The 24,915-nt window shown below is 51.4% G+C and overlaps 1 protein-coding gene across 2 annotated transcripts in view; it reads left to right on the top strand.

Annotated features, from left to right (window-relative positions):
• Positions 1–24,915, top strand: part of TULP4 (TUB like protein 4) — a 236,896-nt gene that overhangs the window by 209,185 nt on the left and 2,796 nt on the right. For both annotated transcript variants that reach the window (XM_085022442.1, XM_085022441.1), the window contains 7 exons: positions 119–343; positions 1,474–1,708; positions 11,437–11,581; positions 14,560–14,704; positions 15,520–15,613; positions 19,550–19,693; positions 22,009–24,479. In XM_085022442.1, coding sequence (XP_084878568.1) covers positions 119–343; positions 1,474–1,708; positions 11,437–11,581; positions 14,560–14,704; positions 15,520–15,613; positions 19,550–19,693; positions 22,009–24,479 — 3,459 coding nt within the window. The remainder of the gene's footprint in view (positions 1–118; positions 344–1,473; positions 1,709–11,436; positions 11,582–14,559; positions 14,705–15,519; positions 15,614–19,549; positions 19,694–22,008; positions 24,480–24,915) is intronic.

The raw sequence follows: 24,915 nt of genomic DNA, 5'->3' as shown, positions 1-24,915 counted from the left end.
ACCAACATTGTAAAATTCCATTAGAGCATTTTATTTTGCTCAGCACAGCATGCATGGTCCCCGTTGGCTTCCCACAAGACGAATGCTTACCTGCTATCGCCTCTCCCTTTCCTGGCAGCGCCCCATCGTCTCCATCTGCTGGGGACACCGGGACTCTCGGCTGCTGATGGCGTCAGGACCGGCCCTGTATGTGGTACGCGTGGAGCACCGGGTGTCCAGCCTGCAGCTGCTCTGCCAGCAGGCCATTGCCAGCGCCCTGCGAGAGGACAAGGACGTCAGCAAGCTGACCCTGCCCCCCCGCCTTTGCGCCTACCTCTCCACTGCCTTCATCCCCACCATCAAGGTAAAGCTTTTCCTCCTCCTTGCTGCCCCTGCTGGCCACCCCGGAGGGGCTCGCCTGAAGGAGGGCAGAGCTGGGAGACAGGCCAGACCCCCCCCACCCCGCCCCGGGCAGGAGCCAAATTCTGCGTGGTCCCCAGTGAGTGTCCAAGGGGGCCCTGCCCCGGGCGATGGATGTGGGCTTTCTCATGGCAAAGGAGTGCGATTGCTGTGCAGCCTGATGATCGCCTGTCCGTTAGTCCGCACTTGCAGACGGACTTGCACGTGTTCCAAGAAGTCAAGGAACTCGCTCCACCGCCAGTTACTGGGGTGGTCAGGATGGAACCCGTTAGGCTTCCCTGCCACTGTAGCAAGGAAGGGCGGCCCCCGTCCAGCACGGCTGTCCCTCATCCCCTGTGCTGCCTGTAACCCAGACACTCGTCTGTTTTCAGTGGCAGCGTGTGGAATGTAGCCGCCAGATGCTGTTCAAGGGTGGGTCTCCCCTTAACCTCGGGCCCTCTGCACCGTAGGTTCTTTTCCATATTCTCATTTTTGTTTTCTGTCTTTGCTTCTAAGGATCAGATTGGTTTATTGGTTGCTTTTTTCCTAAAACATTTAGGATCTGATTTTTTTTTTTCAAGTTGGTTTACAATCTTGATTCTACCAGTCAGTGGTGATTCTCAGTTGTGACTGCACATTAAAATCACCAGAGAAGTTTTTAGAAAATCCGCATGCCTAGCCCCCCTCCCCAGAGACTCCAGTTTCATGGTCCAAGGTGGGAGGATCCTGGCATAGGTATTTTTTAAAAGCTCCCAGGAGGAGTTCCTGTCATGGCTCAGTGGAAATGAATCTGAATAGCTTTGATGAGGACATAGGTTCGATCCCTGGCCTCGCTCAGTGGGTTAAGGATCCCTTGTGGCTGTGACTGTGCCTGTGGTGTAGGCCAGCAGCTGCAGCTCTGATTTGAGCCCTAGCCTGGGAACCTCCATATGCCACGGGTGCTGCCCTAAAAAGGGAAAGCCAAAAAAAGGAGGTGCTGACGTGCACCCAGAGCTGCGGTCACCGTTTGGCACCCCGTAGTTCACCCTCCCCGAGCCGCAGCCAGTGCAGAGTCCTCAGTGACGTCCACGCTCTTCCTCCCCGTCCCACCTGCAGCCCCCGATTCCAGACCCCAACAACATGCGAGACTTTGTCAGCTACCCGTCAGCCGGCAGCGAGCGCCTGCACTGCACCATGAAGCGCACGGAGGACGACCCGGAGGTGGGCGGCCCCTGCTACACCCTCTACCTGGAGCACCTGGGCGGGCTCGTGCCCATCCTCAAGGGGCGGCGCATCAGCAAGCTGCGGCCCGAGTTCGTCATCATGGACCCGCGGACCGATGGCAGAGCAGGTGCGGAGCAGGTGGGCGCCGGCCGAGGCACTGGAGGCCTGGCGGCCGCGGCTACAGAACAGCCCGCCCGCAGACCCGGGCCATTCATGAAGCGTGAGCCGTGTGGGCTGGCGAGCAGCATTCTAGAAGCGGCTCCGTTTCCAGAATCCCACAGAAGTGTGCTTTCTGATGGGCTTTTACAGCGTTTCGTTCAGCTCCGTGTGGGCCATGGGTAGCAGCGGCGTGGGCTGTAGATCGGGGTGCTGCTCCTCTGCCGCTTCTTTCTCAAGTGTTCCCTCAGGACCTGGTGTCCTTGGAGACATTGGGGAGCAGTACTGAGGAACTGGCTCTGCCTCCCAGAGTGAGTGGTAGATTGAGAACTCTTGGACCTGGCGCCGAGTCCCCCGCCTCCCCTAGGATCTGCCCCTGCTCCTGCCCACCTGCCATCCACAGCCCCACCCCCACCCAGAACCACCTCCTGCCTGCAGGGATTCTGGCTTGGTGGACCACCCTCCTTCCAGAAACTTCTGGGCTGGTCTTCTTGGCGCAGGGGGCGTGTCTAGGTACCCTCCGCATGCTTCTCTCCGGGAGCCTCCAGCAGGAAGGGCCCCTGTCTGACCTCTGCCCCTTCTGTCTTGCGGCAGGACCAGAGTCATCTTAGTGTCACAGTGCACTTCCTGGCTGTGGCCTCAGTGGATCCACCTCTCTCTGTTTTTCTTCACTCAGCCTCGGGGGCACCGTTCTGCCATCGCCGTTACTATGTAACATTGAAGGCGGCGAGACTTGGTCTGTGGCTCGTGGGACGAGCTAGTGCCCAGAGCAGAGAGTGCAGCTGGCAGGAGGCAGATAGGAGGGGAGGGAGACGTGGGCAGCCCTTGAGGGACGGGAAGGCAGAGCCCTTGGCTGGAAGGAAAGTGTGTTTCAGGGGCCGGGAGAGAAAAGGCCACTGGCGTGAGCAGCAGCTGGAGGCGGGGAGTCGGGGGCTGGGCCTGGACAGGCGCCCCAGCTCCGAGGTCCCTCATGATCATAAAGCCTGTGCTCGGATGACACCTCGAGGGGACCCAGGGGAAGGGCTTGCTTTTGCTCCCGGGTATGTAAACTCCCCACTGCCCCACAGCACAGAAGTAGCGGGGGTGGAGCCTGGGGTACTGAGGCCATGGCCCGAGACTGTGCCCGCTGCCAGCCCAAGCCAGCTGGCTGGACACCTCCCTGCAGCTCACGTTTATCACTGGTGCCAGAGCAGACTGGCTCAGTCACCAGGCCCCCCAGCTCCCTGACCCTGTTCTGTGGGGAAGGAGGTGCTTTTGTAGCTGGAAGAGTGTAAACGTTGTGAAGTAGAGCAGCTCAGCCAAGGAAGGGCGTTTGGCGCCTGCTGTACGTGGTCCTTGAGTCTCCTGCAGCTGTGGACTCACGCCCGGGTGTCTGCTTTCAAGGAGTTCATGACCCATTTGAACAGCAAGACAACACTTGAAAAGTTTATTTAAGAAGTCAAGATTTAAGTTCATTAAGACAAAAATAGAAGATATGTCTCGGGCAGAATATGACTCATTGCCACCTGAATGGTGAATGTAGCAGGTGCAGAGAGGACAAGGTCCCTGACTTGAAGCCAGGAATTCTCATCGTGAGAAGCAGGTTAACTCTTTCAAGCCTCCAGCTCATGGTTTCCCAGATGTGCTCCCTGGGCCTCCTTCTTGCAGGTCACCTGGGATGGGTATTTCACTAGGGTTTGGAGTTCCCATTGTAGTGCAGCAGAAACAAATCTGACTAGGAACCATGGGGTTGCTGGTTCAATCCCTGGCCTCGTTCAGTGGGTTAAGGATCCAGTATTGCCATGAGCTGTAGTGTAGGTCGCAGATGCGGCTTGGATCCTGCATTGCTGTGGCTGTGGTGTAGGCTGGCAGCTGTAGCTCCAATTGGACCCCTAGCCTGGGAACCTCCCTATGTCGTGGGTGTGGCCCTAAAAAGCAAAAATAAATAAATAAATAAATACGGTTTGCTAGGCCTACCCCTTAGATTAATTCAGCAGGTCAGGGCCAGGCCTGGAAACCTGCAATGTAGCTGGTGCCCAGGTAATTGTTATGTTCTGAAGTTTGTGATCCACTGTTATAGATATTCTCCAAACAACTTAAATATGTTCATAAAAATTACCAGTGTGGGAGTTCCCTGGTGGCTCAGTGGGTTAAAGACCTGGCATTGTCATTGCTATGGCTCTGGTTCCTGCTGTGGCACAGGTTCCATCCCTGGCCTGCGAACTCTGCATACCACAGGCACAGCCAAAATAAAATTTAAAAAAGATTTACGAATGAGTGTTTTTATAATAGTGTAAGTCCCAATAACTTTTTTTAGCAAAAACCCACCAGTTTTTGAAAGGAATCCTTAGAGCTTGCTATAGACTGAATTGTTTCCCCTGAAATTTCACCTATTAAAGCCCTACCCCAGTGTTACTGTATTTGGCGGTAGGGCCTTTGGAGGGTGATTAACACTGTCCCGAGGGTGGGGCCTAATCCACAGGATCGCTGGCCGTGGAAGAAAACGAGGAGAGCGGGCTCCCCACACGTACACACACCAGGGAAAGCCCGTGCGAGCACAGGGCAAGGAGCTGTGCGTCTGCAGGCCCGGGACACAAAGACACCCTGCATTTGGGCCTTCTCAGCCCCCAGTGCTGCCCAAGCCAGTCCGCACCCTCTGTCTTTCCTTCTGTGCGTGTGTGTGTTCCTCTGGTACACTCTCACTGGTACAGATTTTACTTCTGAGAAGTGGGGTGCCACTCTAACAGACACCTACAGATGAGGGAGCGGCTTTGGCCCTGGGTCCGGGGGGAGACAGGAGTTCTGAGGTGCACATTAGACACACGGGAGGAAGTGGGGCCATTTCTAGCAGCGCCTTGGGCAGAAATGAGGAGAGTGACCTTGTTATGAAGTGGCAACGAACTTGGCTGACCTGTTCGTTCCCAGTGTTGTGTGGAGGATAAAACTGGCAAGCCAGCCACGCTGGATGCTTGCTCCAGGAGACTCCCACGTGGTTTTGAGGGAGCAGCTCGGTTCCTGCTGCTGCTTTATGGTGAGAGGCGGAAGGAGAGGACGCGTGAAGGAGGGTGGGGAGGCGCAGAGGACCCAGAGCTCGGAGGCGCGCCAAGCTGCAGCAAAGCGGTCGGGCTGCTTGGATTTGACAGGATGCCACTTGCGGGAATGAACACACGCTGTTCTTCGTGAGGGAAGATGACCCCCACAGCGGTTGAGAGGTCATCGAGCCACTGCCACAGCCCAGCAGACCCACGGAGGTGGCACTGGAGGACAGAGTACTGAACCGAAGGGGATTCGTCTCGAGCCTGAAGACCTACCGCATACCCCTTACCGGGCTTTGGGCTTGCTAAGGGCCCGTCACCTTGCCTTCTTCCCTTTTCCTTCTCTCTGGAAGGAATGGGATGGGGATTCCTACCCCACGCCTGTCCCACAGCTGTATTTTAGAAGCACATGCTTGTCTGGTTTCACTGGTTCCCAGCTGGAAAGGAATGTCGCATTTCACCCATGTGCAGTTTAGGTGATGTTACGTGAGACGCTGGACTTGAGATGAGTGTGCTGATGCTGGCATGAGCTCATCGGACTTTGGGGGCAGTTGGGATGGGATGGGGTCTTTTGCGTGGGGACTGGCCTGAGCCGAGGTGGGGTGCGCTGGATGGGACTCGGAGATGGGCTTTTAGGAGGTGATTGAGGTTCGGCAAGGCTGCGAGGATGGGGTCCCAATCCCGCAGGACTGCTGGCCTCGTAAGAAGAGGAGAAGGCTCACGTGCGCGCTCTGTCTCCCGCCCCCGCCCCCACACGCTGCGGGAGGCCGGAGAGGACACCGCGAGAAGGCGGCCGTCTGCAGGACAGCAGGGCCTCTCATCTGACCCTGACCCTGCCGGCCCCTTGGTCTTGGACCTCCAGCCTCCCAAACAGAGAGAACGGATTTCTGTCTTCGAAGCCCATGTGCGATATTTTTGCCCTAAGCTTCTTACCATGGAGACTTTTGCTGTGAGAGATGAAATAGACAGTTGACAGTTTGGTTTCAGCTGGTTGAAACGCACTAGGATCTCTTCCAGTTAGCCACGTTGCTGATGGCGTTTTGGGGCTGACAGATGACGATGATTGGCCCCGAGGGCTGGCTTCTTATTTTGAAACACACTGCCCTGGAGGAGGCCGAGGGCCTCAGGGGCGCAGAGTTCAACCCCATTTCTCATAGACCTTTGCAGCATCTCAGAATGAACACGTGACAACATGCCAAGAACACAAATGACAGTGTCGGGCTTGCCCAACGTAAAACAAAGCTCAGCCACACAGTGCACCTTGTATTTAGAAACCAACCTCTCCCTCCGTGAAGGAAGACATTTCAGCAAAAGAAAAAGTGCAGTGTCAAGTGAGACAAACCAGCACACAGAACAGTGTGTAACACTCTGAACGACGTACTTAGAAGGCAAGTGTTCAGATACAACCTACGAAATAAATCAAATCAGCTGTTCACTCAGGATTTCTGTAAATCTGTACATATCTTAGATGTTTTGAGATATATTTCACAGTAGTCTTTTTAATTGTTTTTCATTGCTCATGTTTCATTATGTCCTTTCTAATGCCTCTTTTTTTTCCTTTTTTATATTTTTTCATTTTTTTATTACTCAAATGAATTTATCACATCTATAGTTGTATAATGATCATAACAATCTGATTTCACAGGATTTCCATCCCACAGCCCAAGCACATCCCCTCACCCCCCAAACTGTCTCCTCCGGAGACCATAATTTTTCAGTGTCTGAGAGTCAGCATCTGTTCTGCAAAGAAGTTCACTCTGTCCTTTTTTCAGATTCCACATGTCAGTGAAAGCATTTGATGTTGCTGTCTCATTGTATGGCTGACTTCACTTAGCATGATAGTTCCTAGGTCCACCCATGTTGCTAAAAATGCTGGTATTTCGTTCTTTTTAATGGCTGAGTACTATTCCATTGTGTATATGTACCACATCTTCTGGATCCACTCCTCTGTCGATGGACATTGAGGTTGTTTCCACGTCTGGGCTATTGCAAATAGTGCTGCAGTGAACACTGGAGTGCATGTGTCTTTGCGAGTCATGGTTTCCTCTGAATAGATGCCCAGGAGTGGGACTGCTGGATCAAATGGGAGTTCCATGTTTAGTTTTCTGAGGAATCTCCATACTGCTTTCCAGAGTGGTTGCACCAATTCACAGTCCCACCAACAGTGTACGAGGGTTCCTTTTTCTCCACACTCTGTCCAGCACTTACTGTTTGTAGACTTTTGGATGATGGCCCTTCTGGCTGGTGTAAGGTGGTACCTCATCGTGGTTTTGATTTGCATTTCTCTAATAATGAGTGACACTGAACATCTTTTCATGTGTTTCTCGGCCATCTGTATGTCTTCTTTGGAGAACTGTCTGTTTAAATCTTCTGCCCATTTTTGGATGGGGTTGTTTGTTTTTTTTGGTATGGAGCTGCAGAAGTTGTTTATAAAGTTTGGAGGTGAATCCCTTGTCAGTCGATGGATTCACTTGCAAAGAGTTTCTCCCATTCTGTGGGTTGTCTTTTTGTGTTGTTTAGGGTTTCCTTTGCTGGGCAGAAACTCTGAAGTTTGAGTAGGTCCCATTTGTTTATTTTTCTTTTTATTGTCAATACTCTGATAGGTGGATCTGAGAAGATGTTGCTGTCGTTTATGTCAGAGAGTGTTTGGCCTATGTTTTCCTCTAGGAGTTTGATAGTGTCTGGTCTTGTATCTAGGTCTTTAATCCATTTCGGGTTTATTTTTGTGTATGGTGTGAGGGAGTGTTCTCATTTCATTCTTTGCCATGTGGCTGTCCAGTGTTCCCAGCACCACTTATTGAACAAGCTGTCCTTTCTCCATTGTATAGTCTTGCTTCCTTTGTCATAGATCAGTTGGCTGTAGGTGCATGGGTTTAATTCTGGGCTTTCTATCCTGTTCCACTGATCTATATGTCTGTCTTTGTGCCAGTACCATGCAGTTTTGACGACTGTTGCTTTGTAGCATGGTCTGAAGTCCAGGGGCCTGATTCCTCCAGCTCCATTTTTCTTTTTCAGGATGTCTTTGGCTATTCTGGGTCTTTTGTACTTCCAAACAAACTTTAAGATATTTTGTTCAAGTTCTGTGAAAAATGTCCTTGGTAATTTGATAGGGATTGCGTTGAATCTGTAGATTGCCTTGGGTAGTTTAGTCATTTTGATAATATTTAACTCTTCCAATCCACGAGCGTGGTATATCTTTCCATCTATTTGTGTCATCTTTGATTTCTTCCATCAGTGGCTTGTAGTTTTCAGAGTACAGGTCTTTTGTTTCTTTAGGTAGGTGCACTCCTAGGTATTTTATTCTTTTGGATGTGATGGTAAACGGGATTGCTTCCCTAATTTCCTTTTCTGCTTTTTCATTGTTCGTCTATAGAGACGCTATCGATTTCTGTGTATTGATTTTGTATCCTGCAACTTTGCCAAATTCGTGGATAAGCTCTAACAGTTTTCTGGTAGAGTCTTTAGGATTCTCTAGGTGTAGTATCATGTCATCTGCAAATAGCGATAGTTTTACTTCTTCCTTTCCAATTTGGATTCCTTTTATTTCTTTTATGTCTCTGATTGCTGTGGCTAGGACTTCCAGAACTATATTGAAGAGTAGTGGCGAGAGCGGACATCCTTGTCTTGGTCCTGATCTCAGCGGGAATTCTTTCAGCTTTTCACCATTGAGAATGATGTTCGCTGTGGGTTTGTCATATATGGCCTTTATCATGTTGAGGTAGGTTCCCGTTATGCCCACTTTCTGAAGGGTTTTTATCAGAAATGGGTGTTGGATTTTGTCAAAGGCTTTTTCCGCATCTGCTGAGAGGATCACATGGTTCTTATTCTTCGGTTTGTTAATGTGGTGTATCACACTGATGGATTTGCGGATATTGAAGAACCCTTGCATCCCTGGGATAAATCCCACTTGATGATGATGCCCAATCCTTTCACTGTATTGTTGGATGCGGTTTGCTAGTATTCTGTTGAGGATTTTTGCATCGATGTTCATCAGTGATATTGGCCTGTAGTTTCCTTTTTGTGTGGAGTCTTTGTCTGGTTTTGGTGCCAGGGTGACGGTGGCCTCATAGAATGAGTTTGGGAGTATCCCTTCCTCTGCCATTTTTTGCAATAGTTTCAGAAGGAGAGGTGTTGGCGCTTCTCTAAATGTTTGATAGAATTTGCCTGTGAAGCCATCTGGTCCTGGACTTTTGTTTGTTGGAAGTTTTTTAATCACAGTTTCAATTTCAGTTCTTGTGATGGGTCCATTCGTCTTTTCTATTTCATCTTGGTTTAGTCTTGGAAGATTGTACTTTTCTAAGAATTTGTCCATTTCTTCTAGGTTTTCCATTTTATTGGCAGATAGTTGCATATAGTAGTCTCTTAGGATCCTTTGTATTACTGTTGTTACGTCTCCTTTTTCATCTCTAATTTTACTGATTAGAGTCCTCTCTCTTTTTTGCTTGATAAGTCTGGCTAGGGGTTTATCAATTTTGTTGATCTTTTCAAAGAACCAGCTTTTGGTTTCATTGATCTTTTCTATGGTTTTCTTTGTTTCTGTTTCATTGATTTCTGCTCTGACCTTTATGATTTCTTTCCTTCTGCTAACTTTAGGTCTTGTCTGTTCTTCTCTCTCAAGCGGCTTTAGATGTAAAGTTAGCTTGTTTATTTGGGCTTTTTCTTGTTTCCTGAGGTGGGCTTGTATTGCTATAAACTTTCCTCTTAGAATGGCTTTTGCTGCATCCCATAGGTTTTGGAGTGTCGTTATCTTCGTTGTCATTTGCTGCTAGGTATTTTTTAATTTCCTCTTTGATTTCTTCAGTGATCCATTGGTTGTTTAGTAGCATGTTGTTGAGTCTAATGCCTCTTTTATTTTTCAGTAATTTTTTATAGCAAAATTATACACTGGTTGGGGAGAGAGACAATAAAGTAGTTATGAATGTTTGTGCCCCCCCCCCAAAAAAAATTCTTATGCTGAAATTCTGATGCCCGATGAGATGCTATTAGAAGATGGGGCCTTTGGGAGGGGATGAGGTCACGAGGGCAGGGCCTTTGCAAACATGAGATTATAGTGGTCTATAAAAAGAGGGTGCCCCTTCTGCTGTGCGAGGTGCAGCAAGAAGTCAGCTGTTAACAACCCTGAAGAGGACGTGACTGGAACCCAGCCATGCTGGCACCTGATCTTGTACTTCCAGCCTCTGAAACAGCAGGACGTTAATTTGCGTCACCTGTAAGACACCTGGTAGATGGCATTTTGTCACAGCAGCCCGAACAGACTAAGGCATTAGTGACGATAGCAGTGGCGTGGCGTAGGGCAGCAGCAGCACATCCCTGGCCTTGGCGAGGTCAGTGTCGCATGGACTTCCTCAGGAGCTCTGGCCCGGTCGTGCTGGACCAGCGCTGTGCTCACCAACACGCAGAAGCATGCTGTGGACTCAAATGTGTGAATCATGGCCAAAGTTCCTTTGTCCCAGGAAGAATTTAGAGTTATTTAATTACAAAGCCCGCGATGGGACTCAGATGCCCGCCCCTCTGGTCTGCTGGACGCCCGAGCAGTGCCTCGTGACTCGGGAAGCGGTTTGGGGCTGAGGGGGCCACGTGGCCGGTCGGCAGCCTCCCTCCAGAGAAGGTGCCAGGTTGTTCCGCTCGGCCTCCCTCGGCCTCAGAGAGGGCCCTATTCACAGATGTCACCTTCGTATGCCCAGAAACAGTGACACTGGTTTGAAGTAACACACATTTCCCTTCAAGTGGAAATGGCCCTTTTGAATGATCAAATCACTCATATGATATAAATTATTTCCTTCAGCTTTTTCATTACCTGGCAGCCTGGAGGGGTGAGGCTTCAGTCAGCAAAACCAGGTGGTTCTGAAGGATGGGGCGCTTCCCATGGGGGGGGGGAGGCAGGCGGCAGAGGAGGAGGGATCCAGGGGAGGAGGTCAGACGTGGACAGCATCTACTCTGCGGGTCTGAGATGGCCCACTCTGCACGTCACCACCTGTCTTGGGGCCTTGCCCTTCTCCTGACAACCACCTGGCCCCAGAGTGACCCCCTGCGCAGAGCCCGCAGCCACCACACAGTGTCCTGCTGCACGGGTCTTCTTCCTGCTGCTGCTTAAGGAGAGCCAGCAGGTCCACCAGGTGGAAGAGCCAAGCCCCACAGGCAACCCTGTGGCACTTCCAAGACTGCCTGGCATCCAGACATAAACTTCTGAAAGTCCTGGAAGCAGACCCAACACAGTCTGAGTCCAGAGCAGGCCTGGAACCTGTAGGGGTCTTCCCGGGTCCCAGGTCAGAGGCAGGTCTTTGGGGTGGGGGTGGGGGGTTCCCTGAGTCAGCAAGGCCCTTGCTTGGTGGGTTCCGGGGCTGCTGCAAGCCCTTGTGGACCCAGCTGAATGCCTGGTGTGTCGTGAGGGGCAGCACATGCCATGTTGGCCCGGTAAGCAGGGCTAGACTGTTCTGTACATTCCAGAGGCATGAAAATCCATGCCCATTCTGATAGCAGCAGAAGCCATCGCCTGCTTTTCCTTGGAAAGTGTAATAGCATAAAAATGTGCAAGGAAAACCGTGTCATGCCCCTTTCTGTTTCAACCTCTAGACTTGAAACGGTGGCCCGTGGGGTCAGCCTGTCCTCCAGTTTCTAGTAACAACTGTTGTTAGGGTCTGGTTGATATCAGTCCCCTGAATTTTGCTGGTTGGTGTCTCACCAGATGAAATCTATGGGAACAGCTTGATTTCTACCATGATTGACAGCTGCAACTGCTCAGACTCCAGTGACATCGAACTGAGTGACGACTGGGCCGCCAAGAAGTCTCCCAAAATCTCCCGGGCTAGCAAATCACCCAAACTCCCAAGGTAATCTCAGTCCTTAGGGGAGTGCTCCCTTTCTTGTGTCCCTGGAGGTGTGTCTGCCTGTGTTGTGTCTGCAGCAGAATTCCATTGAAACCCACTGAAGAGCACAGCCAGTGGGTCTCCCCGCTTTCATCTGGAAGATCTGCTTGCAGTAATCACAGCTTTCTCCATCCTTCCACTGGGATAGAAAAAGACATCCAGGAGGAAGTCTGCTAACCCCACAGACCTTCCAGGCCTTAGCATGGGCGGCAGGTGGCATGGGGTGGCCACAGGCAGGGAGCTTCTTAGTGTATGTAATGTGTTGATGAGAATGCCAAATTAAATGTTTATAATACCATAAAAGGGAAAAAACAGTAAACTAAAAAAAAAAAGATCCTAAAGTTTGTCACAAAGAATGGCAAAAAGCCAAAAGTAGAAGAAAGGGCCTGCAGTGCTGTGGATAAGAAGCCCCCATCTCCTATCCTGGCCCCCTGACCCAGTGCCAGTTTCTTTCTCTGAGCAAGTTAAAGGTGGACCAGGTCTTCTCTAAGATCCCACCAGCTCTAAACTTCTGTGATGCTGCCTGTGCAAAGCTAAGGTGTGATTCACAGACAGGTCTGTGCCTGCCCAGATCGGAGACACATAACTCAGTGTGCAGGTGACGCTCCAGTGTACTCACCACCCGGCTGAAGGAGACATTTCTGTCACTCTGTCAACGCCCTCGGCCCTTCCTGCTCCAAACCACTCCCTAGAGTAATCACTGTTCCAACTTCTATCCCTGAGCTTCATTTTACTTCTTTTTGAACTTTATAAATGTCATCAAAGAACATGGACTCTCTCTCTTTTTTCTTTCTTTTTTTTTGGCCACACCCACGGCACATGGAAGTTCCTGAGCCAGGGATCAAATCCTCGCTCCTGAGGGGACAATGCCAGTTCATTAACATGCTGCAGCACAGCAGGAACTCCTGTACTTTTTTTTTTTTTTAATATAACTTTTTTTGCTCAACATAATGATTTTGGTTCATGCATGTTGTGTTTATCAGTAGTTTGTTTTTCTTTTTTGCTCTATAAAATTCCCTTGTAATGAGTATACTGTGATGTGTTTATTCCACGTACAGGTTGATAGATATTTGGTAGTTTCCAGTTTGGGGTTCTCAGGACTAAAGCCACTGCAGACAGTCTTACGTAAGACTTTCTGTATCCATTTGCACTTGTTTATCCCAGCTTTATACCTAGGAGGGGAGTTGCAGGGCCTTGGGGTAGACATATATTTAACTTCATTGGAAACTCCCAGACAGTATTCCAGAATTCCCACCAGCAGTGTGTGAATTCTCACTGCTTCCATTCTCACCTACAGTTGTGTGGTCATTTAAAAAAATAATCTTATCCATTCCGTGGGTGGGTAGTAGCATCTTATTGTAGGTTAGTCCTAATATCTCCCGTGATTGATGATGCTAAGCAGATCTTTGAATGTTTGGTGGCCATTTGGATATCTTCTGTGAGTGTCTTGCCCATTTTTCATGGAGCTGTTTTTCTCTGGGATGTAAGCTTCTTTATGTATTCTGACCGTGAGTCCTGTGGCAGATATATCGATTGCCATATAGCCTAATATCTGAATGTCTTCTTTTAGGATGAGTGCTTTTTATGTCTTGTTTAGGAAATCTTTGTCTACCCTAAGGTCACAAAGACATTCTTCTGCTTTCTTCTAGATGCTTTATCAAGTTTTAGCTTTCACACTTAGACCTCAGGTTAATGTTTGTGTTTATGTGAATTAGAGAGAAATCTTAATCTTTTCCAATCCATTTGCTCCAGCAATTGATGATTTCTCATTGTCATGCTAAGCTTGGTAAGACTGCAAATAAAATTATGGACTTTGCTACACTTGGCAGTGTTTCAGCTTCTCCCATCACTGAAGTAGACAGGATGTGGAACAAATGAGCAACCAGATCCTTCACCTGTAAATACCCTCTTAAATGTCCCTGCTGTCGCATCCCCAGAGCTGGCCCTCCTTCCTTCCGTCTTTCCCCGCGTTGAATCCCTACACACAGCAGCCAGGCCGGTGGCCCACCAGTAGAGCTCTAACTAACTCTGTCCCCCTCAGCCCCAGGATCTCAAGCAGTATATGTGACACTGCTTTTCTCTCCTAGAATGCCATCAGCCTGACCTTATGCGTTTTTATAATACTCTCTTTGGGGTAGGTTGACATTAAACAGCATGTGTCCCCATGTCATTAACAAAGGAACTAAGGACCAGAGATATAACTTAGGGTCAAAAGGCAGCAGAAAAACTTTAGACCCACTGATGTAATTTACACATTACAGGCGGTGAAATGCTAGGTAAGTCTGTTGAAATCCAAATATTGCATTAGAAATTATAAAATCATGGAGTTGCCCACTGTGGCTCAGTGGTAATGAACCTGATTAAAATTCATGAGGTTGCGGGTTCGATCCCTGGCCTTGCTCAGTGGGTTGAGGATCTGGCATTGCTGTGAGCTGTGGTGTAGGTCACAGACAAGGCTCAGATCCTGTGTTGCTGTGGCTGTGGTGTAGGCCAGCAGCTGTAGCTCGGATTGGACCCCTAGCCTGGGAACCTCCATATGCCTCAGATGCGGTCCTTAAAAAAAAAAAGAAATTGTAAAATCATTGTTGCTTCATGATAAGAAATAATTCTCACCAGCCTTTTCCCCCAGGACCAATTTTGTAAAAGCCCCTGGCAGAAGGCATTTCTCATCACACTGACAGTCAGTAGGAAATGAAAATTAATTCTCAGAGGGTTCCTTACAGAGGAATCACTTGATTTAACGCTGTGTTTTAAGTATATACCATCTAATACACATGTCTGCCCTTCTTTCCTCATGTGCATGGGGCGGAAGCAGGCGGGAGGGTCTTGATAAAATTAAGGCCCTGGCCCGCTGAGAGCGTGACCTCCACAGCGGCTGCCAGAAAGTGAGGAGGGCCCAGGAGCTGGCGCAGCTGCCTGAGCCCCGGGGCTTGTCTCCGCAGGATCAACATCGAGGCCCGCAAGTCCCCCAAGCTGTCGCGGGCCGCTCAGGAGCTGTCACGCTCCCCGCGCCTGCCGATGCGCAAGGCATCCATCGGCTCGCCCAGCCTGACGCGGAGGGAGTTTCCTTTTGAAGACATCACTCAGGTAGGGTCTGAGCCCTCCCTCCAGACCCCCCGGGCTCTGGAGCCCTGGCTGCCCCCTCGGCCCCCCCGCCACCACCTCCCTCTCACCCCGGCCCTCCCGTGGCCGCCTCCCCTGGCAGCTCCGGTGGCGGCACAGCCGCGTGTCCACCTCGGCTCCCTCCGCCACTCCTGAGCCTTCTGATGCCCAGTGTCCCGGGGAGCCAAGCCCTGGTCTCCCTCCCGGTCCCCCTCAGCCCTGGGGGCCTCATCGTTGACTGCCCCTTCCCACCGGTGTGCCTGGTTCTGCCTGGGTCACTGGGTCGGCAGGCCCACCCTCTGTCTCCTGCCCCTTGTCTCTGCCTTCATGCCCCTGGGGGTAACCTCACCTCCCCCGGGAAGTCTTCCGGCGGCTCAGCCACGGCCATCCCAAAGCACCTTCCATCCTTTCTGCGTGACTGCCTGTGTGCAAACAATCCCCAGTCTTACCCTCCTTAGGTTCTAAGCTCTCTGAGTCTCTGTGCATGTTTAACTGACCTACATACACCACTGTGTTAATTGCCGGTGTACAACTAGTGCTTGGGTATTTCTGCATTTCGCAGTGATCACCATGGTAGATCTGTTTGTTCTCTGTGAGTCTGTTTCTGTTTTATGTTTGTTCATTTGCTTTGTTTTTTACAGTCCACATGTAAGTGGTAGAATGACCAAGAGAATGACTATTCTGTCAGTGCCCGTCAGTAACCTTTTAAGCAAAAAGTGTTAACGTTCTTACTGCTTAAGCGATTGACAGAAAACAGGAAACTAGATGGTGATTTTTCTTGCTTTTCTTCCCCCCTACAGCACAACTATCTTGCTCAGGTCACGTCTAATATCTGGGGAACCAAATTTAAGATTGTGGGCTTGGCTGCTTTCCTGCCAACCAACCTCGGTGCAGGTAAGCCCTGCATCCTGTCCTCTGCTCTCCTGCCGGTCAGAACTCAGACTCAATTTCAGGGCCAGTGGCCCAAAGTAGAAAATGAACTAATCTAAAAGATTAGTTTGTATTTTAACTCCAAACTTTTATTTCCAGCCACCTTGATTTTGTAAAAACTAAGGTTATTGCTCAGGTTGCCTTTTTTGCCAGTGGTGCTTTTATTTCTTTTTTTTCTATAAGCCTGACTTATAAAAATGACACAAATAGCCAAAAGCTCTGGTAGTTTTGTGGTTATTTTGACTTCTGGTCTTTCACTGTGGGCAGATTTTGGTACCAGTATCTTTAGGTTGTTGAGGCAAAAGAAACTTCTGAAGAAAGTCGAGGAAAGAGCAACAGAGGCTATAAGAATAGGAGTTCCCTGGTGGCTCAGCCATTTGAAGACCCCGTGTTGTCACTACCATGGCTTGGGTTGCTGCTGTGGCAGGGGTTCAGTCCCTGGACTGGGAACTCCCAGTGCTGCTGGAGTAGCCAAAAAGATAAAAAGAACAAATTGGCTAACTGTTAGTACAGTTCTTAGTTGTAAATCTTTATAGAGTTCATCTCTAAGTACCAGATAAATATCCTGTCTGTCGGAAGCTTGAGACGTCGAGGAAAATGGAACCGAGGGAGTTCAGAGCTGGGCGAGAACCCAGAACACGCATCCTTTTCTGAACCATCAGAGGAGTAGCACTGACTTGTCCTGTTTACTCAGGGACAGTGAAGGAGGGAAATGACAGAAGGTCCTTTTCAAAGTGGCTTCATCCTGATGGCACATCCCTGTGTGAGCTAAGGGGGTGTTGTTCCCCCACCTTGTGGGGCTGCCGATGGTTTAACACGCACATGTCTCTCGGGCGACCGGCTTAGCCAGCCCATGCTGGTGGCCCATCTTGAATGTGCTCTGTGTAACCTACTGAAAATGGTTTGGTTTTTTTTTATTTTTTTTTAAATTCTGATGCTGCCTCTTAGAGCTGTCTCAGACGCAGATCCTTTAAAATAAATAATTCTTGCAAAGTAGATGTTAAAAAGATGTGCTGCTGTGTATGCATCTTGGGAGACGCATTCAGTAGTGCTGCAGGTGGGTGGAGTTTTCATTTTGAGGTTTCTCAGCTAAAAGGAGGAATAAAAGTAAAACATAAAACTGACTTAGGAAATAGAGAGTAGACTATCCCTGTACACAGTGCAGAGAAATCTCTTAGAATATTTTCCACAACCTGGAAACCTTCTGAAGACCACAAAAGCCTGTTCTTCGGTAACTCGGCAGGGATTCTGGTACCACTGTGTGAGCCTTGCAGTCACCCCACGTCGGTGAGCTGAGGACCTAGCCAGCTGCCCACAATAAACACTAAGAGCAGAAGTGAGAGCTTAGCTACTAGATCTGCCCTCATTTCTGGGGTGTTGAGGAGGCCCCTAAGTCAGGCGGCAGGACCTCAGGATGGGAGGCCTCAAGTGCCTGTGAGTGAAAAACTGAGCACTCAGAACAGTAGCCTTCGTCTGACTGCAGAGCAGTCACTGTCCCAATCACTGACCTTTTTAGAAGGAGCGTTTTGGCTATATCACTGTCCAGCTGAGAGAATTTCCCACATGATTCTCCTGGAGAGAAGAAATTAACTTTGGGATTTTAGAAGGTGTGTTACGTATGGTCACCCTATTAAATAATCTTTGACACTTCAGTGGATTCAGAAAGTGGGTGCTCATGCAGAAGTCTTGGGGGCGGGGGGTGCTGTGCTGTTCTGCGCATTTTCCAGAGGAAGAAAATTAACATGATATGCCCCAGGTTACACAGATGACAAAGTTCCTAAAACATTCCTGAATTCCCTTGTTGAGTTAGACTCAACACCACGCAGTCCGTAAAAGACATGTATCCGTCACCCAGGCTGTTCGCCAGTTTGGATGGCATGTAAGAGGGCTGTACAGCCTGGCCTGGGTTACTTTTTTAAAGGGTGAGTGCTGTTGGATAATTCATAATGGATAATTAGATAATTTGTTTCTTGCTATCAGAATGATCTGGCCTATGAAATTTTTTTCTTTTTGTCTTTTTGCCATTTCTTGGGCCGCTCTTGTGGCATATGGAGGTTCCCAGGCTAGGGGTCGAATCAGAGCTGTAGCCACCAGCCTACGCCAGAGCCACAGCAATGCGGGATCCGAGCCGCGTCTGCAACCTACACTACAGCTCATGGCAGTGCCGGATCCTTAACCCACTGAGCAAGGCCAGAGATTGAACCCGCAACCTCACGGTTCCTAGTCGGATTCGTTAACCACTGCGCCACGATGGGAACTCCTGAAATTTTTAATTTTTTATGCTTCTTAAAAACACAGAATAAATTTGGAGTTCCCATCGTGGCGCAGCAGAAGCGAATCAAACTAGGAACCATGAGGTTGTGGGTTTGATCCCTGGCCTCGCTCAGTGGGTTAAGGATCTGGTGTTGTCGTGAGCTGTAGTGTAGGTCGAAGACATGGCTCAGATCCCCAGTTGCTGTAGCTGTGGTGTAGGCCAGCAGCTGTAGCTCCATTTCAACCCCTAGCCTGGGAACTTCCGTATGCCAAGGGTATGGCCCTAAAAAAAGCAAAAAAGGAATAAATTCAAAACATTTAAAGGAATATCCAGTTAAACTCTCATCCTCACCTTCAGCCGCCTAGTTTGTTTTTTCCCCTGGAGGCAACTAATCCCTCCTGAGATTTTTAATTTTACTTTCCTTTGGCAATCTGAATGACAAAGAATTGCATTTTAATGAATTAATATGGAATCATGGAGAGGTTTTAGGCCGAAATCCCTATTTTCTCCTGGGCGAGGGAGACGAAGACACACAAAAGACCTGTAACGACCACTGGGTTGTTCAAGTCGCCTCGCCCATACCAGTCCAGGCCCCAGCCTTGCAGAGGTGCTTCAAAGGAAGCGAGCTGTGCCCCGGGGGTGCTGGCCAGTCAGCAGCTATCAGGCCGTGAAGACGCTCCAGCCACACAGCTCATAGAAAAAACTATTGAACCAAAAAAGTTAATGGCGCAGTTTCATCACCTGATTTTAACCTAAGGTGAAAAGTGAATTTAGACTCATTGTTTTAAACTTATTTTATCTCTAAACACTTTAGTTGCAATCTAGGCCTTCTCTTAAATGTCCACATTAGTCAAACCTTAGCGTTTAAAGAAGCCATCGGAAGTTCCCTATACATCTCTGTCCTGATCAGGACACTGAAATCAGAAGTCATTAAGACAAGAATTCAGTCCTGAATAAAAAGCATTTGATTCCTGCCTGATTCGTGTTGCCTCTAATCTCATGGTTGCCTTCTAGTACTCCTTGCTGCCCGAGATGCTCAACTGTTTTTTTTTTGTTTGTTTGTTTTTTGTCTTTTTGCTATTTCTTGGGCTGCTACCGCGGCATATGGCGGTTCCCAGGCTAGGGTCGAATCGGAGCTGTAGCCACCAGCCTACACCACAGCCACAGCAACTCGGGATCCAAGCTGAGTCTGCAACCTACACCACAGCTCACGGCAACGTCGGATCGTTAACCCACTGAGCAAGGGCAGAGACCGAACCCGCAACCTCATGGTTCCTAGTCGGATTTGTTAACCACTGCACCACGACGGGAACTCAACTGTTTTTATTAAATTATCCTTCTGACTGCAGATGAGGCTTTGTTATAAGTAATACGTATCATACCCAGCCAATTCCAGAGAGAATTTAAGTTTCTAACGTTGGGAATGTGTGGTTCTATAGACAAACCGGTGCACAGTGGCTGGGTCAGGCCTAGAGCCCACGCTGTGTCCGTGGCCGGGCGGCTCATGTGCCAGGGAGAGACGTGGCGCGGCTGCAGGCCTCTGTCTCTCGACAGCAGGGACACCGCGGCCCTGGTTCTCTTCCTGCGAGCAACTCCGCTGGCCTCTGCCAGGCCTTTATTAACCGGCTGTCCTCCTCCCCCGGCAGTAATCTATAAAACCAGCCTCCTGCATCTCCAGCCGAGGCAGATGACCATCTATCTCCCGGAGGTTCGGAAGATTTCCATGGACTCTGTGAACTTACCTGTCTTCAACCCGAACGTCTTCAGTGAAGATGAAGATGACCTACCAGGTGTGTTATCGAATATCCGCTCATTGGTCACAAGCCCCAGGCCTCTCCTGGTGGGTCGTGATGGGGCACAGAGGGTAAGCAGCCGAGGATTCCAGCGTGTCCCCGTGTGCCTGCTGCCTCGTTTAGCAAAGGTTTGGTGCCTCAGTAAGGTGGGACGGTGTGTGAGGTGTCACGGGAGAAAGGTCACACGCTGGCACTGGTCTGGGAAGGCGGGAAGCTACCAGAGCAAGGATGCTGGAGGTGGCTGTGACGCTGCCCTTCACAGAGCTCTTCTGCCATCCTCCCACCATGGGCTGGATAAAGAGACGTTAATGGGACCAGTCAGGACTCAAAACTTGGAACCGAAATCCAGTCTCAGTGGCCCCAGGCCAGCCCCCATCCTGTCGATCCCTGCTCAGAGAGTGGTGTCGCTCACGTGACCCTGTGTCCCCAAAGCTCAGTTTCTCAAACCTGCCCCATCGCCAGGGTGAGTCTCTGTGCACAGAAGCCTGGTCCGAGTTAAAGGTAAAATCCGGTACAAGGTGTTAAGATCCTAGTTTACGAAGGTTGAAATATCTATAGCGTCTTAAAGTGCTTTCTAGTCAGGGGATCCTGACTTGATGAATAGATTAGAATGATTTCTGATTAGTCTGACTTTTCCCAAAAAAAAAAAAAAAAAAATCCACCTGCAGTTTTGTAAACACAGAGATCCCTCTACTTACAACCAAGCAGGGTTCTGAAAGTCTCTGGTTTCTGAGCCAAAGGGACCTCCACTGGGCCACTGACTTCTCCAGTGTGGATTGTTCCCGCACGCAGGGGTGGGAGGACACTCATGCAACTCAGGCTCTGAACGAGGGGACGTCGCTTCTCTTCTCTCAGCCCAGGATCTTGGCTGGAAAATCCCCGTGCTTTCCGGCAGCGGCCCCTCCTCTGACGGCCCGCCTCTCCTCTCAGGTGGAGCAGATGGGTTCTGGGCCCACGAAGGTCTTGCAGCTGCATTAATCTGCAGTTTGGGGAAGCTGCATGCACTCGAGCTTATAGCCCATGTTCTGCTGGTTCACAGCCTTGGATCTAGAAGTATCTCTTACACTTTCTCCGTGTCGCGCTCTCTCCTCCCAGGTGACTGATAGAGCTCTCTGGAATGCTCGGCTGTGGTTCCCCATGAGAGGAGGGCGCCTTTGGCCTCAGGGCTTGCACCTAATGCTCCTTTAGCGGGAAAGATGCCTGCTAGCAGCGTCCATACAGAGGGGAGAACATTTAGACGAGGAAGCTGAACAGAAGAGTAGAAAATTTGAGACGGGGCCCAGATCCGAGCAGCCAGGAGATAGTTACATCTGACTGGAGGACCTGGGGAAAGGGGACAGCCTGTCACAGGCACCGAGGACAGGCGTAGCTTTGAATGAGCCAGCTGGCTTCGTTCCGCAGTTCTGCTGAAAGGTCGGCCAGCCTCCCGCAATTAGCCTGTTAAATTCTGTTTCCTGCTCAGGTGCTGGTTGCCATGAGGCACCTAGGCCCAGATGAGCTGGCTTGCCAGTGCTTGTTGGGCCCTCTAGAAGGGGCAGTCCCGGCAGTGGCTCTGAGCCTTGTGGTCTGCAGATCACCACACGTATGCGTGCACTGTTAAATCCCCACTTGGTACACAGAGCATACATTTTCAGAGGTTATTCGCTATGGCTTACCTTCCGTACTGTTCGAGATGCTAAAAAGCCGATGAATTAGGAAATGACTCCTCCCCTTACAAGCAGATGTGCTGGAGGGGTCTTTTTATTGGTTTCTCTACTGCATTCACATGGTTCTACTTACAGTAACTCCATTTGTGTATGCATTTCAGATACACATCTGCTGCCTGACACTTCCCACAGTCACCAGTCCATAACCCTGGATAATTCTACTCAGAGACGAAGGCATTGAGCTCTCAGTGGAGTTTCATACTGAACCATTGCCGTCTTCTTGCACGAGAGTGGCCCATTTTATGAATAGCTTAAGTAAAAAGCATCTTTTTAAACAATTATTTGCTACGGTACATTCAGGTACACAGTACCAAGTTCAGAAGTTTCAAAAGTATTTATTGAAAAGCTCTGGCAGTGCCCTTAGCTTATGGCCGCCGCAGGCTACCTGGAAGAACCCATCAGGATTGCCTGTGTGTCCTTCTAGAAACATTAGAGTTGTTCCTTATAACTTGTGTGAACTGTCCCACCTTCCCAAGCAAGCACACCGTCCTCTGTAGGGCTTGCATTTTCTATGCAGAAGGACTGGATGAGTTAAGATGTGTTTTGCTTATTCTGACCCAGTTTCGTGGCATTGTTCTGTGAGCAGTTCATTTTTCTCACTTGCAGTGACAGGAGCATCTGGTGTGCCTGAGAACAACCCACCTTGCACCGTCAACATCCCTATCGCACCCATCCACAGCTCGGCTCAAGCTATGTCCCCCACGCAGAGCATCGGGCTGGTGCAGTCCCTGCTGGCCAACCAGAATGTGCAGCTGGACGTCCTGACCAATCAGACCACAGCCGTGGGGGCGGCGGAGCACGCAGGCGACAGTGCTCCCCAGTACCCAGTGGCCAACCGCTATTCCAGCCCTGGCCAGGTGATCTTCGGAGGTGTGGAGATGGGCCGCATCCTCCCCAACCCCCCTCAGCTGTCCCTGCCGCCGCCAGCCCAGGGGGCCATCACGCTGACCGCGGTGGACCATGGAGACCGTGACCACGAGCACTTGCAGAAGCCAGCCAAGGCCCTGCGGCCAGTGCCGCAGTTGGCCACCGAGGGGGATGCGGTGGTGTTCAGTGCCCCCCAGGAGGTCCAGGTGGCGAAGGTGAACCCCCCACCCCCCTACCCCGGAACCATCCCCGCAGCCCCCACCACGGCCGCGCCGCCGCCCCCGCTGCTGCCCCCGCAGCCCCCGGTGGACACGTGCTTGAAGAAGAGTGACTTCTCCCTGTACCCCACGGCGGCGCACTACCAGCCACCCCTGGGCTACGAGCGGATCACCACCTTCGACAGCAGCGGCAACGTGGAGGAGGTGTGCCGGCCCCGGACGCGGATGCTCTGCTCCCAGAACACCTACACGCTCCCCGGGCCCGGCAGCTCGGCCACCCTGCGGCTCACGGCCACCGAGAAGAAGGTCCCCCAGCCCTGCACCAGCGCCACCCTGAACCGCCTGACGGTCCCGCGTTACTCCATCCCCCCGGGGGACCCGCCCCCCTATCCCGACCTGGCCGGCCCGCTGGGCCCCAGCAGGGGCGCCGGGCAGAGGCCGGACGCCGGCCTCATCCACGCCACGCTGCGCAGGAACAACCGCGAGGCGGCGCTCAAGGCGGCGCAGCTGGCCGAGCCCCCGCGGCCGCCGCCGCACCCGCCCAAGCCCAAGGGCGCGGCGCAGTTCCCGGCGCGGCCCCCGCCCGCCCTGTACACCTGCAGCCAGTGCAGCGGCGCGGGCGCGGGCGCGGCGGGGCGGCCGGAGCCCGGCGCGGGGCCTGGCGCCTCCCCGCTGACCTCGCAGTCGTCCTACAGCCTCCTGAGCGCGGCCGACAGCGCCCGCGAGCGCGCCGACTATGTCAACTCGGCCTTCACCGAGGACGAGGCGCTGGCCCAGCACTGTCAGGCCGACAAGGCCCTGAGGCACCCCGCGCTGAGCGAAGCCACGGTGGCCGTGAAACGGCCGCCCCCGTACCAGTGGGACCCCGTGCTGGGGGAGGACGTTTGGGTTCCTCAGGAAAGGACAGCACAGACGGCAGTGCCCAACCCCCTGAAACTGCCCCCTCTGATCGTGGGTCAGAGCCAGCACCTGGACGTGTCCCGAGTGCCCTTCGTCTCCCCCAAGTCTCCCGCCAGCCCTACTGCCACTTTCCAGACAGGCTATGGGATGGGAGCGCCCTACCCAGGAGGCTACACCACCTCCCCGCTGCCGGGAGTGCAGGCGCCCTGCTCCCCGAAGGAGGCCCTGGCCCCGCCACCGTTTGCACAGCAAGAGTCCTCCGTGGTCCTTCAGCCCGCCTACCCGGCCAGCCTCTCCTACTGCCCCCTGCCCCCCATGTACCCGGGAAGCAGCACCTGCTCCAGTTTACAGCTGCCGCCCATCGCCTTGCACCCCTGGAATTCCTACAGCGCGTGCCCGCCCGTGCAGAACCCCCAGGGCACCCTCCCCCCCAAGGCACACTTGGTGGTGGAGAAGCCCCTGGTGTCCCCCCCACCCACGGACCTCCAAAGCCACTTGGGTACAGAGGTGATGGTAGAGACCGCAGACAACTTCCAGGAAGTCCTCTCCCTGACGGAAAGCCCGGTCCCCCAGCGAACAGAGAAATTCGGAAAGAAGAACCGGAAGCGGCTTGACAGCCGAGCAGAGGAGGCCATCACGGAGGGCAAGGTGAAGAAGGAGGCTCGGACTTTGAGTGACTTTAATTCCCTCATCTCCAGCCCCCGTTTGGGGAGAGAAAAGAAGAAAGTGAAGAGTCGGAAAGACCAGCTCAAGTCGAAGAAGTTGAATAAGACAAATGAGTTCCAGGACAGCTCCGAGAGCGAGCCCGAGCTGTTCATCAGCGGGGATGAGCTGATGAACCAGAGCCAAGGCAGCAAGAAGGGCTGGAAGAGTAAGAGGAGCTTGAGGGCAGCCAGCGAGCTGGAGGAGTTCAAGTGCAGGAAAGCCAGTGAGAAGGAGGACGGGCGGCTGGGCAGCCAGGGCTTCGTGTACGTCATGGCCAACAAGCAGCCGCTCTGGAATGAGGCCACCCAGGTGTACCAGCTGGACTTCGGGGGGCGGGTGACCCAGGAGTCGGCAAAGAACTTCCAGATCGAGCTGGAGGGGCGGCAGGTAAGAAGCTGCGTCCTGGGGGCGAGGCCGGAATGCGGCTTTCTGGTCCCGATAGGTCTCTGGGCTTCGGCCTTTGAGGAGCGTTTTTCGAAAGGCCAAATGGGAGATGTGGGAACAGCCGATGTCCCTGGACCGGGCCATCCGCCGGTAGTTACCCTGTGCCTGTGGCTGTGTTTTGTTTCTCCTCGAAGTAACACATGTTCTGATCTTTTAAAGTCAGATGATTCCCATGAGACCCATGAGGAAAATAGCAGGCACCTGCCCCCTCCCCAAACCTGCTCTTCCAGAGCCATGCTCTTCCAGCCCTGTTTGTCTTTTGCCGTATTTGTAAAGACCATGTTGCTACTTGTTGATTTTTCTGTCTGGGGGCATCAGGTACCACCTTCTTCCTGAGGAATGTGAAGGTGCATTTTCTTCACTCCAGCGCCCCTCAACA

This window comes from Sus scrofa, chromosome 1 (assembly GCF_054392235.1).
Source record: "Sus scrofa isolate SSC_HxYL_T2T_F1_AM1 chromosome 1, Sscrofa_HxYL_maternal_Yorkshire_Landrace_v2.0, whole genome shotgun sequence".
In the NCBI taxonomy this organism is placed as follows: domain Eukaryota; kingdom Metazoa; phylum Chordata; class Mammalia; order Artiodactyla; family Suidae; genus Sus; species Sus scrofa.
Note: the sequence above shows the minus strand (reverse complement) of the source record. Positions and strands in the feature narration are given on the sequence as shown.